Raw genomic sequence first — 17,288 nt, 5'->3', positions numbered from 1 at the left:
TGACAATACATGGACTTCAATATGAGTCTTGGTCGGTGCTTAGTTTTGGTGAGTTCTTGAATTTAGAACATTGATCCAATTCTAAAGTAAAGTGCCTTTCAAATCCAGCTCAAGTTGTTCCTAAGAATGTCAAGAATCATGTGTTCTTGTAGTTACATTCACATCATCCAGCCCACACCAAAACCAACTTCCGCCTCACCAACCACACACGCTCCCTCCACTAATACACCTTACTCGGCCCAACAACATTCAATCCCAACATCCGCTCCGAATTCCTCACTCACGGCCCAACCAAATTCACCACCCGACCACAGTTTCTTATCCAATCCTAGCCCTTTGATAACTGATGACTTTTTACGGCAAGTGCACCGCGTTTGTCAAAAGTAATAATTGTCCCTAAGGACGGATATCGATCCCACAAGGAACAGTGAATTATCGAGTACAATAATCGCTAAATATAAAAACAGAACAATTAAAAGAGTTTTGAATTAATTGTGTTGGCACTGATCAATAAGAAAACAAACAAAGAATTAGTTGTTTCAATTGGAAAAATAAGGATTAGTTTCATCTCTCTCACTCTCAAGTATTTTGATTAGCATGTCAATATTAAGTTCTTTGATTGAAATTGATGCCCGTATAAAAATCATTTATATCGATTCCTCGCATATAAAATCCTTAAGAATGTCCCCTAACTATCGATCCCTCGCATAATTATAAGAACAACTTAGAACGAAGCTCAAACGTTTAATAGCAATTAACATTTCAAGTCTATTCCTAGCACTCAAATATGTTAAGTATTGTTGTTTAGGTCCGAACCCTAAAAATACCTCCCGGTCAGATTTAAGATTCTCAATTTGTCACGGAAAATTAAAAGTAAAACAACAATACCAATAATCAATCAAGAACTGAATATTAATATATAAAATATCACCTCAATACATAAGAGTTTGAGCAGATTACTCCCAACCCCAAAGGGTAGAACTAGCCACGCATACTTCTAGCACCTTCTATTCTCCCAATTGGGTTACAATTCACTCTATGGTGTTTTCCTCTCAATCTGGCACACTAAGGTTGAGCCTCTGGCCCTCTATTTATCCTAGTTTTCTAGGGTTAGCTTGTTTCCTATGTCGCGCTAATGGGCTAAATGATAAAACATAAAAAAGGCCCAATCTTTCTTTGCATCTTTTCCATTCTGGGACCTTTTATCTTTATCTTTTTAGCTCAAATCATTCATCTTTAATCCAAATCTCCAATCTTCCTTAGAAATATGCAATTAACACCAAATTTGGGAATAAAATACTCTTATTCAAATAAAGATCATAAAAAATGTAAAAAGGTATGAATTCATAAATTAGGGATTATTTTATATGTAAATTAGCAATAAATCCTCATAAGTGCCTATATTTTTAATATGAAATATTACTGAAATTAGACACTTATCAATAACCACACCTCCCCACTCTACACTCAAGGAACCCTTCACGGACCCACAACTTCTTCCAAATGCCTGCCATAAACCCACGTCCAACAACCTTGAGGACAAGGTTGATCTTCAGGGGACAGCAATTGGTAGTGGCCTTATACCACAGAGGCCCATTAGAAAGATATCCAAGCCCACATGGTTAAAAGATTTCATCATCTAGACTCTTTCTTCCTACACCTCCATACCTTCTTCTGCCACCCCCATACTAAATGTAAAAATTCAGTTCTCTCCTTTTTTGTGCCACCTCCATACATAATCCAGAAGTTGTTTTTAAATCCGGAAGTGTTCTTGAGATTTATAAAATCCGGAACTCTTTTTTGCATTTGAAATAAGCCTATGGATTATGTAATCCGGATATATTCTGGATTACATAATCCGGAAGTCAATCTCATATTTAGAGAAGACTTCCGGATTATGTAATCCAGAAGCTAATCACTCCTCTGAAAAAAAAGGCTTCCGGATTACATAATCCGAAAGCTAATTTTATGTATAGAAAAGGCTTCCGGATTACATAATCCAGAAGATAATTCTGGATCTAGAAAAAAACTTCTGGATTATGTAATCCGGAATATTAATAAAGGGTATTTTTGGAATATAAAAAATATATGGGGGTGGCACAAGAAGGTATGGAGGTGCAGGAAGAAGCAGCCCATCATTTAGGGTTATTTATGTTTTTGTCTGGTTGTGAGGATCTGAAAAGATTTTGTTGTTTTGGAATTCTGTTAGCTTAGGCCAGCTGTCTACCAGAAATGGTCTTTATAAGACCATTGATAAAAGAAAAGGACAAGGAGTTTTTTGTTTTAAATTTTAATAGTTGTTTTCTAGGGAGTCTTCATCCCTGTCCATCGCCCAGGTGTTCAATCGTCTTCTCTTTTTTGGTTTTTAAGCAACCGCGTATCAATTGGTGCTTTCATTGAGAGTTGTCATGGTTCCTAAACCAAACAAAGACCTAGATGAAACTTTACAGTCCATTATAGAAAAATTAGTTAACCTCCAAACCCAACTCCATAACACCCATGAACATCATGAAAATCAATACAGTAGCCGATTTTATGGGGTTGAGTTAGGCTTAAAGTCCACTTTGTAATTTTATCAAATCATTATCACTTTTTTTGTTATATACAATAAATACAATGAAATAAAGAAATATATGTTGACTATAATCTATTATATGGTGATGTATAATTTTTATAGTTCCTTTTAAAGTCATGAACACAACAAATTATAAAGATTTACGAGTCAAAAGTCAGGAAACGCCTATGTGACATGCTTAGTAAAGCTTGCGCAAAGGGCTCTAGACCTACTTCGATAGGAGAAGAAGCATAAGGTGAACTTTTGAACTATTAGGATACCCAAAAGTTCAAAGACAAATCATCCCAGAAAAAAATCAATCGATCTTCAGTTAAAGGTGGAGCATTGCATTCAAGTGGCCAAAAATCACACTTGGATATTGCATTAGGCCTGGTAAATATTACTCATTCCCTATGTGTTAGAAATTATATGTAATTCAGTTCAGATGTATAAGACATAAATTCTTTGTACCCATAATATCTTTCTCAGGAACGTAAATATGGACGATCAATTGAACCAGATGAATTATTCCTCGACACTCACACAAACAAGAAGGGTGATTGGGTAGATGGTCGTTCCCGAGAGACTTATGTAAGTAATTATTTTGTTTTAAATTTAATACTTCATTCATTTTTTAAATATAAATTACTAACATTTGTTATTTCCTTTACTCTTAGGAAACCTATCATGAGCGGTTGAGGATGATGTGATCAGGGAGTTCAAAAGGATCAACTCCTGGTATCTCTCCCATTGATGCAAAAATAAAGCTTCAGTGGTGGAAAGATGTTGATGGAGGGAGGAGTAGAGGTAGAGTTTATGGCACTGGGGATTTGGCTGCTAACTTCCGCCATGGTGCCGCATCCCTCACTCAACCCTCTATATTAGCTTCTAGTATTGATAATGATGATCAACTAGCTAAGAATGCACAACTTAAACAACAAATCTTAGAAGCAAATGCAAAAGCAGACATGGCTGATAAGAGGAGTGCACAATTAGAGAACATAGTGAGGTTGATGCAACAACAATTAGCTATGATGATGGAAAAACATGTTGCAAACACTTCAACAAGTACTAGTCAGGTCCACCCCCACTATGCCGAAAACTTTGATGATCACCATGTTCCTTCAGTGACCAAAGAAAATTTAACCACTATCCCAAACAAATTCTTTAATATTATTATGATTTTTATTATACTTATTATTATTATTATTATTATTAATAATAATAATATGAATAATATTAATAATATGAATAATATTAATAGTATGAATAATATTAATAGTATGAATATAGTATTAATAATATGAATATAATATTAATAATATGAATATAATTTATATTATTATTATTATTATTATTATTATTATTATTAATATGTATAAATTATATTAATAATAATAAGTATAATAAAAATGATAATATGACTAAAGAACTTGTCTGATCTAATGGTTAATGTATTTTTGGTCACTAAAAGGACTTGGGATTTTGGTTGTATGTAATTCCAAGTTTTTCTTGTAGTGAGACTTCAACTCTTTTTTTTATGATATGCATGGGAGTGAGGGTTAATCCCTCACCAAGTCCACTTTTACCATAGCTAGGGTTTAGCCCTCTCTAAGTCATAATGAGCTATAGCTAGGACTTAACCCATGCATGTTCATAATGGGTTGTGATTTAGTAAGGGTCTAACCCTCTCTAGGTTAGACTAAGTGAGGGTTTGTCCCTTTGAATTTTAGGAGGAAGCTTGCTCTTAGCGACGAAGAGAATGACCCTAAACCTTACTCTAACAATGAGAGTTAGGTTGTCTCTACTAGCTTCAAACTAGAGATGGTTAAGCCTACACCAGTAGTTGCAACCCCACGCATAAAGATTAGCGTCCAACCTTTTAGCTTTCCCTCACCCACCCAAGCTATGCCCACGCTAAAAACATTTACCGTCCAAAATCCAACATTTGAGTCCATATTTGACGGACGCTATATATACTGTTTCTTGTAATGGTAAAAAATACTTAGTGTTAATCAAGAATAACTTAACCAAATAGTACTCAATTGTATTTTGTAATTGTAAACTTACTTTTAATAGATTGTTTTCTTAAAAAAAACATTACTTATTTTGATCTTTAAAAGAAAGTGCATGAATTCTAAACTATCTTGTAAAATTTACTTGACTTCTATGTTACTTTATATCCAAAGAATTAAACACTTTCTTCAAAATTAAACATAAAATTTATTTTGACCGATTCAATTTGCTTTGTTGAATAATTCAGTTTAATGCATTTAAAGAAAAAAATTAAAGAAAATAAAAATACTTTATTTATTTAATTTAAAATTTATTAAATGACTTTAATATTTTGATGGAAACAAATTGTTAAAGAGTTTTATAGTTATAAATTATTATTATTTTCTTCTTATAATATAATTCATGCATAGATCACTAAGTAGTTGTTTGGTAATTCTCAAAAGGTTTCAATACAATACAAACATTAAATAAAAAAAATTTATAAAAAAAAATAATTAATCACTGATTAAATTAAATATTATTTTAAAAATTAAAAAATTATTGGTATTTAAAATAATTTATATTACTAATAAAATTTATAAATTAGTTACTAAGTACTTAATTAACTACAAAGATTTTATTACTAACTTTAGAATTTAAAGAAATTGATAGCTAAAATCTTGTTGCTATTTTTGAATTATTAAATTATTTACTATTTAATATACTTTATCCAAATAAATAAATTAAATTTAAAAAAATTAATTTATCTTATTAAAATAAAATATTTTAAAAAAATAAGAAATTATATATAAGTTAAGATATTATTAATGTACTTTTCACATTCATACTATCTTTCGACGACTGGAGTTTCTCGTCTGGTGGATCTAATTAGAAAATAATTTAAAATAACATGAATTTAAAATTCAATAAATTTAGATATTTTAGAATGATGAAATTTCCCATCAAATATGCGGCATAGCAATATGTGAAGCTGGAATTAGGCAAAAACAGTTTCTTTCTGTAAGCAACTATGCCAAACCACCAAGGGCCAACTTCATGAAGTCCTACTGTTCTATTACTATGCAGAACTTAAATGCAGAATTTAATGCATAATTCTTCGGGTAGCATAAACTTCAAAATGATATGATATTTGTTTGTTGGTGAAGATTGTATTGTTTATGTTTACGGACTTGTAAATAAGATGGTTGAGTAGTAAGTTTTTTTTATAAGAATTGAGATATTTCTGAAGTGTTCTAATTAATTAATTAATTATCTTCTAATAAAAAAAAATAAGCAAGTAAGTAACCGTGAAAGCAATGAAAAATTGTTAATTTAATTTGCTTTGAAAATTTTCTAATAACATGTAGTACCAATTAGACTGAACGAACATAAGAAAGGTACACCCTTAAGAGAAGTATACATCTTCTAAAAAGTTATCCAAATAAATGCATACATAGCAAACTAATATAGAATCTTACACGTATAAAGATGATCAACCATTTATGTAAAACTACATGTGTTCCTTCAAAATATGTTGGCCTTACAAACACATATAATAATATCTAGATGACATCAAATAACTTAGATAAAATACCACAACAAATGAGTGTGTTATTAGGTCCTTTAAATTTTGTTAATATCATACTATCGGATAACAAATCAAACACGCTAATTAACATGCACCAAACTCATAGCCCAAACTCATGCCCAAAACTCATAGTTCAAACTCATGCACCAAACTCTTGGCCTTTCATCTCATCTGAAAAAAGTTAGCACATATAATCAATAAAAACAAATACTAAAGAATAAGAACAGAGTTATCCAACTATAATAACTAATGAAATTCATGTCCTTCATTTTGAAAACATAAAGAAAATCATTCATAGAAAAATGAATCATATGACTGAGTTTCATCACACCAACAAAAAAAAATAAGCATGGCATTGCAGCATAAGCATGTTACTAGTATACTTTATAGAACAAGAAGAATTAGCATTCTTGCTACAACATAAGAATATTGGGACTAACAGAACAGAAAAATCCTTTTAATTGGTAAAAAATGTACATCATCACCATACAAGACTTAATATTTATTAATATTTAAACAAAACTATTGTTTATTTCTATTTCTAATGATGTATGTACATATAAAACTCCTTTAAGAGTATTATTATGACATACTTATTATAAAAACAACGATAAAGGAGTTTAAAGCACACAAAGCCAAATGATTTTGCACATGAAAATGATGAGTAGGAGAATGCAATTATATAAGAAGCAGAACTCCAACTATGATGCACATGAAAACGAAGTTCAATCTCCATATCAAAAAGGATAAAGAAGAAAACAAATCTACAAAGATGTAGAGACTTCAGGAATGTGTTCGTATTTACCTACCTTCAAATAACCATGTGAGAAACTGAAAAGGATAGAAAGAAATGTATCGCATTATTATGTTGCTTGAGTGTGAGGGTAACCAGAGAAGAATGTACACTAACAAAAGAAGGAAAATGAAGATCACACACAAAATTAGAACAGTAGTGGCCAACCAACTGAGATCGCTTATAACGAGGTGGACACCAGCCAAGAATGCCACTGATAGGGTTGCGAGAGTGACTCCTAAAAGGGGTGTTGCTACATTAAGGGCTAAAAGAGCCAAAGTTATATCTTGCAATTGAGCCCAAATGAGTATAATAATAACACTAATGCCACCATACATGGATGCTATGCAAAAAATAAATGGTTTAAACCACACATGATTCAGCATAACAGCCATGCCTTGTTGTCCTGGAGTGGAACTATTATTTCCACCAGGCAAAGTAAAACCTGTGGCAAATGTTACTGTAGTTATAAGGGTTGAAACCAACATAAGGGTGTTGATTCTGTCTTTATAAAAATCTGTGTTTTGGGCTTTTGGTTTGCAAGGGGAAGGGATCTCGATATAGTGTGACCCACTTTTAGCATTTTGTACACCAGCAGATTTTAGTTGGCACCATGTTAGCCGCTGCATATACAAGTTTGTGTTACAAATTCAAAAATACAACAATAAAAAAATAAGTAGAAAAATAAGTAGTCCAAATGTGTAAGGAGATCACCGATGATGATGCTCAATTTTTAGACAATTTATGTGCATGGAATTTACCACAAATTAAGAAAGAAAGAAAAAGTGAGGGTAAATGAGAAATAAAACAAAAAACCTTCCTTGAGCATAATCATCTGAGATGGATTTTTTATCAATTAAGAACCTAGTTGAACATATATTTTAGTAGCAATCACTATAAACTAAAATACCATAATTAAATCTTGATTTTTTTTTAGCAAACACAATATTTTATATATACTTGCCTGGGGGAAGAGCGGATTATTTTCTTGTTTAAATTGCTCAAAGGCATCGAGAGCTGTTTGGTTGTTGTTGTTAAGGCAATGAGGATTCACCCTTGTGTCCCATGCATGTCAAGGCTTGCACAACTTTTGGACGAGAGTGTGAGGCAGCCAAATGCAACGGAGTGTTTCCATCGTAATCCTTGCCATTTATCATATCTTTAAATCCATCATTTTCATCTTGCAAGATGTACCTTACCACATTAAACCGTCCCATTATCGCGGCAATGTGAACAATATTTCGACCATTGTTGTCAACTATTTCTCTGGGATTTGGACATTCTGCTAGCAATTTCTTTAGCACTTCTGTATGTCCAAATGCAGAAGCCAGATGAAGAGGGAAAAAACCATCTTTGTCTCTTTCCATATTGCAAGTATGACAATTTTGAAGCAAGTACTCAACACCATGTAGGTAACCGGTAAATGTTGCATAATGAAGAGCATTTCTTCCTATGTCATCCTTAACATGAATCCATTCTTTCTTTTTGTTTATTATTTTCTCTAAAACACCTGTCATATTTTATGAATAACCAATTAAACATAATCTCGTTAATTAAACATAATCTCGTTAATAAATATCGAATGTATGAATTATTTAAAAGAAATAAGAAATATTGAAAAAAAAACATGTTCAATAAATAAATATTGATGACGAAACAAGTTAACCAGTTACATATTTTTTTTTTCTCTTGAGCTCATCCCATTTGATAGTTTCTTAAAGGAAATCTACTACTTGAGAAAGAAAATTTAAAGAAAATTGAATATTAAGCATACCATAGCATAGCAAATTTTCTCTCTTTCTTTCATCATATTTTTGAAGATTCTATTATAAAGATTTTCTTTATAATAAAAAAATTTCGTTCACTTGATGTAAGTACAAAATTTTGAAACTGAAAAAAAATTAATTATTTTATTTTAAATTAAAATAAATTTCAATTAAGCTACAAAAGTTTCTAATCAGTTCTGTAAAATATTTTTCTCATTGAATCTTTAAACTTTTATTTGTTTTTTAATTAAGTATTTCTGTACAATTTTCGTTATAAAAAAGTAACTACAAATATTTAAATAGTTTACAAATGTGATATTGACATTTTTATACATATATAAAAAAAATGTTGTTGAATAACTACATAGTCAAATACACCAATTCATAATTTTTTCAAAATTTATTAAAATAATTTCTTTATTTAGTTTTAACCGTTATAATTTGAAATAATCATTGGATTATCAATCTATTATGTCTATGAAAATTCTCACTTTTTAAGGGTCATTCTTTTGAACTTGTTATTCTCAATCAATCGGAAGAGATATGTTTACAATCGTAACAGTTAAACAAAATGTCCATAGACAAATAAAAGTTGAGTCATCTAATTAAAAAACTGTATAGACCTAATTAAATATTATTAAATAATTCAAGATCCACCCTATTAATTTAATTTTATTAAAATTTGATTACTCCATTTATACGCAAAGAAAGTGGAGAAATAGTGATTCAGATCTCCAATAGTTTCTATCCTGTTAACAAATATAATAATGATAAGAGAAAATTTATAATTATATAACAAAAATTACCTTTATTCTGTTTTAATATTGCCACAATGGCTGGTGACCGCACTCCTTGATTTTGCATTATCTCCCCCCTTACTCTTCTTCTCATTTCCATATCCAGGAGTACTACAAAATTATTAAATAAAAATTAATTTTAAAAATTAAAATAATTAATTAAAAATTATTTCATATATTAAAAAATTATTAATATTTAAAATAATTTCTATTATTAATAAAAAATTATAAAATAATTTTTAAATTCATATATAAATTATGAGACATTATTTATTAAGTAGACGAGGTTTTCGCACTTTAAACATTCTTAGCGTTATTGTTCTATTTTACGCTATTTTATTTTTATCTATTTATTACTTCTCCTGGTATTATTTTTTATCTATACAAAAGTGAAAAAATTAGTTTTAATTTTTCCAACATTAATTCCATGTTATACGTGTTAACAAAAGATAAACAAGTGTTTACTATTTCAATGCTCACTAACATTTTATGAGTGTAAAAGCTTTTCCACTAATGACCAATTGAAAAAGCCATCTATCATAATTAACTTAAGTATTATAACAATAAAAAACTTACTAAACTTAAATTTTATGATTAGATAACACTTTGATAACTTTAACTTTTACATCACCAATGACTATATATTATTTGTTTTAAGATTAAAAGACCGATTATCTTTGTACAATTATAATGAGAGAAGTCCAAAAATATATTGTGAAAAAATAATAAAAACTTTTGGTAAAAAATGATAAAAACTCTTAAGAAAGAAATTTTAAGTATAATTTAACTTCACAAAATCGATTTACAAAGTAAGATTTGTACTCACTTATATTAGTTTTATATTACTTTTACACTAACAACCAATAAAAAAAATCATCTTATCATAATTAACTTAAATAAGTATTATAACAATAAAAAACTTAATATACATAACATTTTATGCATTGTATACTTGGATAAATCCTAAACCCTAAACCAAATTATCTTTGCACCATAGATAATGAGGCAAGTCTAAAAATATTTTCACAAAAAATAATGAAAACAACTGTGACATCTATATAAGAGGATAAGTTATCATGAAGAAGGAGAAGGAAAACTATATAAAGTAGGAGGATAAGTTATTATGAAGAAGAAGGTGAAGGAAAACTATATAAAGTAGGAGGATAAGTTATTATGAAAAAGAAGATGAAGGAAAAGTATGTTGCAGTTATGTCCATCTTCATTACCAATGCATCAATTGAAGAGTTCGTAGTTAGGAAACTTTCCAATAGCAATAACCGGAATTATGATTGCAGATAACAATTGAAAACTATAAGATTCTAAGTTTAAATATTGTTCATATTTTCATTTTTCACTATGTTCTTCAATGCAACATCATTAAATAAAAATTAATTTTAAAAATAAAAAATAAAAAATTATTATATTAACTAAGTTAAATATTATTTTAGAAATTAAAAGTGTTATTGGTATATAAATTAATTGATATTATTGATAAGTAATTTATAAATTGATATATAATTAATTATGAAGGTTTTAACTACTAATATTATTTAAATTTGATAGCTAATTAAATATCAATTTAAAAATTATTTATTAATAATAAAAACTAACATAGATATCAATAATCTTTATAATTTCTAAATAATATTTAATTTATTTAATATAATAATTAATTATTGTTTTATCTCTAAAATTGATTTTATATTACAAGAAAATCATAAAATAAAAATCAAATTTTAGAAACCAAAATAATTAATTGCAATAGTTATTAAATTAGATATTATTCCATAACTAAAAAGAAAAATTGGTTTCTAATTTAGTTTTTATTATTGTTAAATAGTTTCTAAATTAATATCTAATTAGCAATCAAATTTTTGTTAAATAATTTCTATTTCATGATTTTCTTATAGTGTTATTTCATGATTGTCTTTGTAGTGTTTTTTTATCTCATTTGACTATAAACTTTTTAGAAAAAATGAAATACAGTAAGACAATAATAATAAAAAAATTTCTAACCTGTAATTAATTAATTTTTCAAAAAAAACATACAAGAAAATTTGTCAACAAATATATGTACTCCGAAAGATGTGGACAAATTTGAAATACCATTTAGAGACGGTTATTATATTCACAGTAATCTAACCTGCATGCTTTATTATTTTATCTTTATCTTTATCTTCATCTTCATCATCATATTCATCCAAATCTTCATCTAAATTTTCATCTTCGTAACCAAAATCAAAATAATATATAAATAAACATAATAAATATCAATATAAGTTTAGATGATTTTTCTTTTCATAAAAATGTTATTATATCAATTTTTTTTATCGGAACATATTATGATTATTATCATATAAAAATGTAAGATGCACAAACTATAATTGATATGAGAACTGCCGAATTATGAAGTAGCAATTATGATTTTTAGTTTAGCCACAATGAGATAGATGTGAATAAAAATATGATTTTAATGTAAATAATTAATATATAGTTGTTTAAAATTAAAAAAAAAAAATACTTCTAAAATATAGAGAATTGGAATTATTTACTTAGTAATTTTTTCAATTTATAAATATATATATATATATAAATTATATATATCTGTAAAATTTACATTGAAATTTATGCCATCCGTTAAAATGTCGTATCAATTAAAGTTATTAAACAATTAATTTACATTCCAATTTTTTACATCTTAAGAAAACTCCCCTGAACCTTTTTTTTAGATGCTTTAAAAACATTTGTGTATTAATTGGATGGAGAGAGAAGAATAAAAAGGTTATACATTTGAGAAATTTTAATTTAAAATACAATTTCAAAATAAAATATTAATTTCAAAATTGAAAAGGACTAACTTACTAGTATTTGTAATTAACTATTAAGTTAAATTTCATAAATAATCATTTTAAAAACTTTACTAATATATGTTTTATTTATTAATAAATTTACCAAATTTCTTAATTTAGGAAGATTTCCCTTAATAAATTTACCAAATATTTTTCATATCTTTATTTTTAACTATTATGCTTCTCCCGGTCAAATGATTATATTTTTTTTAAAAAATAAAATACCGTAAAAGTAAAAAATAAACTTCTAACTTGTAATTAATTAATTTAAATTATTTTTGAAAAAAATTTATAACTTTTTTATCTATAAATATTGGACAAATTTTAACAATTTTTTTCAGACCTGTTTTCATAATGTTTTTAAATCCTCGAAACGTCCGTACAAATCTTGCGTCGTCTTTGACTAGGAATGAATATAAATCTGTAATGCAATATAGCATTATCAATATAGGTTTATATAAATTTTTTAATAAAATAATTATCAAACACTTTTTTATATCTTAACATATTATTATGTAAAATTGTGATGGAAACTCAATCACTTTTTTTAGATGGTGTGGTATTCGATATTTATATTGGACATGACATTCGTATGATATCGGTAGAATATTTATTTGTAAATTGTTAAATTCAAAAAGTATTTATTAGATTTCTGACAATTTTAGTATATATCTAACACAATTTTAAAAAGGAAAAATATATTAATTTTCTAAAATATTAAACTTTGTTGTATAAATTATTATTATGATTATGAAAATAAAAAACAAATTCTTGTGAACAATTATGAAAACATTTTAATACTCTAAAAAATAATTTGAAACATACTTGTACACATAAATCTTTATTGTTAATTTATATAATTCATAATTATATAATATATAGATTCGTGTCTCATTGTCTTACATTTTAAAAAATTTACGTATCTCCGTGTCAGTCTGTGTCGTATTAGTATATGTGTCAGTCAGTGTTACATATGGAACAGACAAATTAAAATTGACATGAGAAGCAGAAAATTATGAAAAGTAATTATGATCTTTAGTTTTCTAAAAATGAGATTATATATGAATAAAAAAATTATTTCAACGTAAATGCTTTATATCTTAATTGTTTAAAATAAAAAAATAATTATAAAATATACATAACTATTTAATTAAGTAAAATTTCAAAGTATAAGCAATTTTTTTAAAATATAAATAAATTAAATCTATAAATTTCACATTAAAAAATTATTTTATTAATGCTCCCTGTTAAAATGTCGTAGCAGTTAGAGTTATTAAACAAACTTATTTACCGTGAATTAACAAGTGTTTCAGCAATGAATGCGATTAACTTAATTTTATACATGTGTGTGTATGCATGAGGTTCTTACAAAATTTTTATAAAAATAGTAAATTAAATTTTCTACAAATTAAAATAAACCTATTTATAAATTAAAATAATTTTATTATTTTCGAAAAAGCTTATTAAAAAATTCCTTAAATTAGAGAAAATAAGGTATAGAATAAAAGTAATAGGAAGAAGTCTAAAGGTATGTAGCAACTTTGTACCTTCGTTAAGTGGAATTATTCTGGTCAATAGATCATCAACAATGTCCTCGTAGCCTTTCTCAAATGCTAAGTGCAAAACTGATTTGCCTTCTTTGTTTTTCAGAATAAACGCATTTTCCTCAACCAAGTTCCTGAAGTCTGGTGAAGAATCTAGAATCCTCATTACATCTTTGTGGCCATTCAAGAAGGCTTCATGAAACAAAGTATTTCCTTGGTTGTTGGTTACTAGGATTGCCTCTTTGGCTTGTTCAGAATTTGGATTACGAAGAACTGCAGTCAACAACTTGTGAAGAGTATAGATGTGGCCAGCTCTTGCAGCAACATGCAGTGGGGTGTCACCATTTCTATTTTTTGCTCTCAAAAGCTCTGCTCCACCAATTTCAAGTATTCTTTCCACACACCTATCATTTCCATACAGAGCTGCTACATGCAGCACCGTGTTCCCCTTAGGGCTCTCTTGCTTTAAACTCTGGTCATCTATTTCTCTCCAAGATTCATCCTCATTTTGTTTAATTGAATCGTATGTTCTCTTTGGCAACAAACACCAACCATGTGCCTTAACTTCATCACTGCCTTCTTCTGACCTTTCAATTCTGTTTTCTTCAATCACATTGCTTGAAGCCTGTTCTCCTTCCTTGAGGTTATTTTCCAAGTCATCATTCTTCATACTTATCTCCTCACCACCACGAAAATCCACCATGCTTCCACCTACTTCTTTTTCTGTCTCTAAAAATACCAAAACTACACACAAACATCAATCTATCCGTTTTATAGAATAATTAAAATAAATAAATCATAATATACACAACACAAAATTCTAAACTTCACTCAACTTACCTTCCACTCTTCAGATTCCACTAGACTTCGAAGCTCAAAGGTTTTAGCAGTGATTCTAATCTAACATACACAAACAGCTTTTATAGAAGAGGGATGTTATACCGTTAAAAAAAAGGAAAACTTTTCTTTGATAGTGCAAATACTATAAATCACATACTTCACAGCTTCTTATGCTAATATAATAATATTTTAAATTAAAAAATAAAATAAATATAATTAAAATATTAATTTATTATATTATTAAAGTATAGATCTTAAAGTGGAAGTAGTATATAGGGGTGAAAGTATAATTGCACATGAGACATATTTATGAAACATGAATAACCATTTGCTGTCTCGCAATTAACTAGGTTACCCACTGACCTGTCAGTTGAAGTCAAGTCAATTGTCATCAATGTTATATATAGGTGCCACCTGTCAATTAAAAATATTTTGATAGAGTTTTAAAAAATTACATCGGTACATCTGTAAAATTGAAAATTTTAATTAAAATATATTTTGTTACAGTTTTTAAATTGAGAAATTTGATTAAATTTTTTATTAATATATAAATCAAATTGAATCAAAATAAATTAGATTAATCTTTGAACAATTTTGGAAAATAAAGTTTATTTTATGCACAAATAAATGTAAATAAATGTTTGGAGAGTGTTACATAATGCACTATCAACCAATCATAATTTATTTAATCGTGATGTTGTTTTACTAAATAATCTATATATTTTATATGGTGTGGCAGAAAATTTTATAAATCATATTTTTTTTAATTATAAAATTACTTAATTTATATGAAAGATGTGTTATAATTAATTGAGAGTGTGCACGATTAATATTTTGATGTGAAATCACACTTAATATATAAAAGAATTCCTTTCTTAAATGCTACCAACAAGTAATAGAATTTGGAGAATTATTTAAATAACAATAATTAAAAAATTTGAAAACATAGCAATAATTTTATATTTAAAAATGATAGAATAAATGACATGAAAGTTTTTAAATGAAGGATTATGAGTTCAGTACTCTTGATTTAAAGTTGAGGATTGCTAATTATGTTTCAACGAATTAATAAGAAATATTTTTTATTACTTAGATATGGAGTTAGTATAATAAAAAAAGAACGGACATCAAATAAATGATGAACCCTACTGAGCCGACCAGACCAAATGATTACTCCTCTTCCATCACGAACACGCACATGCAAGTTATTCTTCATAAGTTAAAACACAAAATTTTACATTCGAAGAAAAAAAAACTATTATGGACTCTTACATCTGAAATTAATAATTATATTTTTCAGATTAAATTTTTTAAAAATAGTTTATGGATTTTCTCATCAGTGATTTAAAAATAATGTTTTAAATTATATAAATTATTTCATTCTGAAAATGGATTGCAAAATTTGAAACGCTATACGTAATCATTCAAAAAATATAATGTATAATAATACTAAAATTTGAATTACTATTTTGAATGGTTTTGAATATAAAAGATTTTCAAATTTTACAATGCAAAAAAAAAATAAAGAAAAAAAATTATAGATGCAGGGGAAAAAATCAAAGATAGAGAAAGTAAAAAGCCTTGGATTATTGTCCTAAGATCAAATTACTACTTATTTATTAACGTTCGCTTTCTTAATTTTGGGGTGGGTAGGTTTGTGTTAGAGTACACTACTTCTAATTTATTCATTTCTTAAATTTGTCTTCTCAAAAATTTATATACAAGTTTAGTCATGTAGTTCTCTTTCATGTTAATTTCTCTCACAAAATATTGAAAAATTATGTTACTAAATTCATTTAAAAATAATACTGTGATTCTAGCTATATAAAAAAAAAAAACTTGCTAATATTTTATATTTTCATAAATGATTAATTTTTCCCCATCATCAAATCAATTATTTTGGTTTTTTATTCAAAATAATTTATTTATAAAGATAATGAAACTATTTTAATGAAATTGTTTGAAAGTTATATATTTACTATATTATTTTTACTGACATCCTCTGTGAAACAATAAATGTACAACTACTTTTTTTCCCTTTCTCTTTCTCCGTCAAGATTCACTGAGAACACCATTTTGAGAAACAATAAATGCACAAACCACGTTTTTCCATTTCTCATTTCTCTTTCTCCATCAACATTTGAAAACTGAGATTCTGAATTTGCAAAATTGAATTATTTGAAGAATGACTTTGATTTCATTCAAACCTTAGTGCATTTTAAATTTATATCTGATTACGGACTCTATCTATCAATAAATTGATATTTTTTTCATATAAAGTTTTCTTGTAAACCAATTTTGATTTTTTTTGTGTGAAATATAATTTTAAATTTTTAACTAAGACCTTGTGTATTTATTTAAATGTACATAAATAAAACAATTCTAAACTATTTGCTTAAATAATACAATATTAAAGATGAAAATGTTACATCAAGTACAGTTGAAAATTAATTGAGCCAACTTAAAATTTCTAGAGAAAATATAATTTAGAGTCTCTCATTTGTTGTTAGATAAATCAAAAGAAGAAAAAAATTATTTTTTCACTACAAGAAAATCATGAAA

At 27.3% G+C, this 17,288-nt stretch overlaps 1 protein-coding gene across 1 annotated transcript; it reads right to left on the bottom strand.

Moving 5' to 3' along the window:
- Nucleotides 1-5,972: 5,972 nt before the first annotated feature.
- LOC137836165 (uncharacterized) lies at nt 5,973-14,863 on the bottom strand. The gene is given in 8 exon segments (XM_090302068.1): nt 5,973-6,308; nt 6,947-7,553; nt 7,895-7,999; nt 8,001-8,440; nt 9,503-9,604; nt 11,637-11,717; nt 13,890-14,630; nt 14,727-14,863. Coding segments are annotated over 7 exon segments (2,067 nt in total). The 5' UTR covers nt 14,590-14,630; nt 14,727-14,863; the 3' UTR covers nt 5,973-6,276.
- Nucleotides 14,864-17,288: the final 2,425 nt, after the last annotated feature.

The sequence above is a fragment of the Phaseolus vulgaris genome, chromosome 5 (assembly GCF_051622355.1).
Source record: "Phaseolus vulgaris cultivar YP4 chromosome 5, ASM5162235v1, whole genome shotgun sequence".
NCBI classification, from domain to species: Eukaryota; Viridiplantae; Streptophyta; class Magnoliopsida; order Fabales; family Fabaceae; genus Phaseolus; species Phaseolus vulgaris.
The sequence above is the reverse complement of the archived record's forward strand: the minus strand, read 5'-3'. Positions and strand labels throughout refer to the sequence as shown.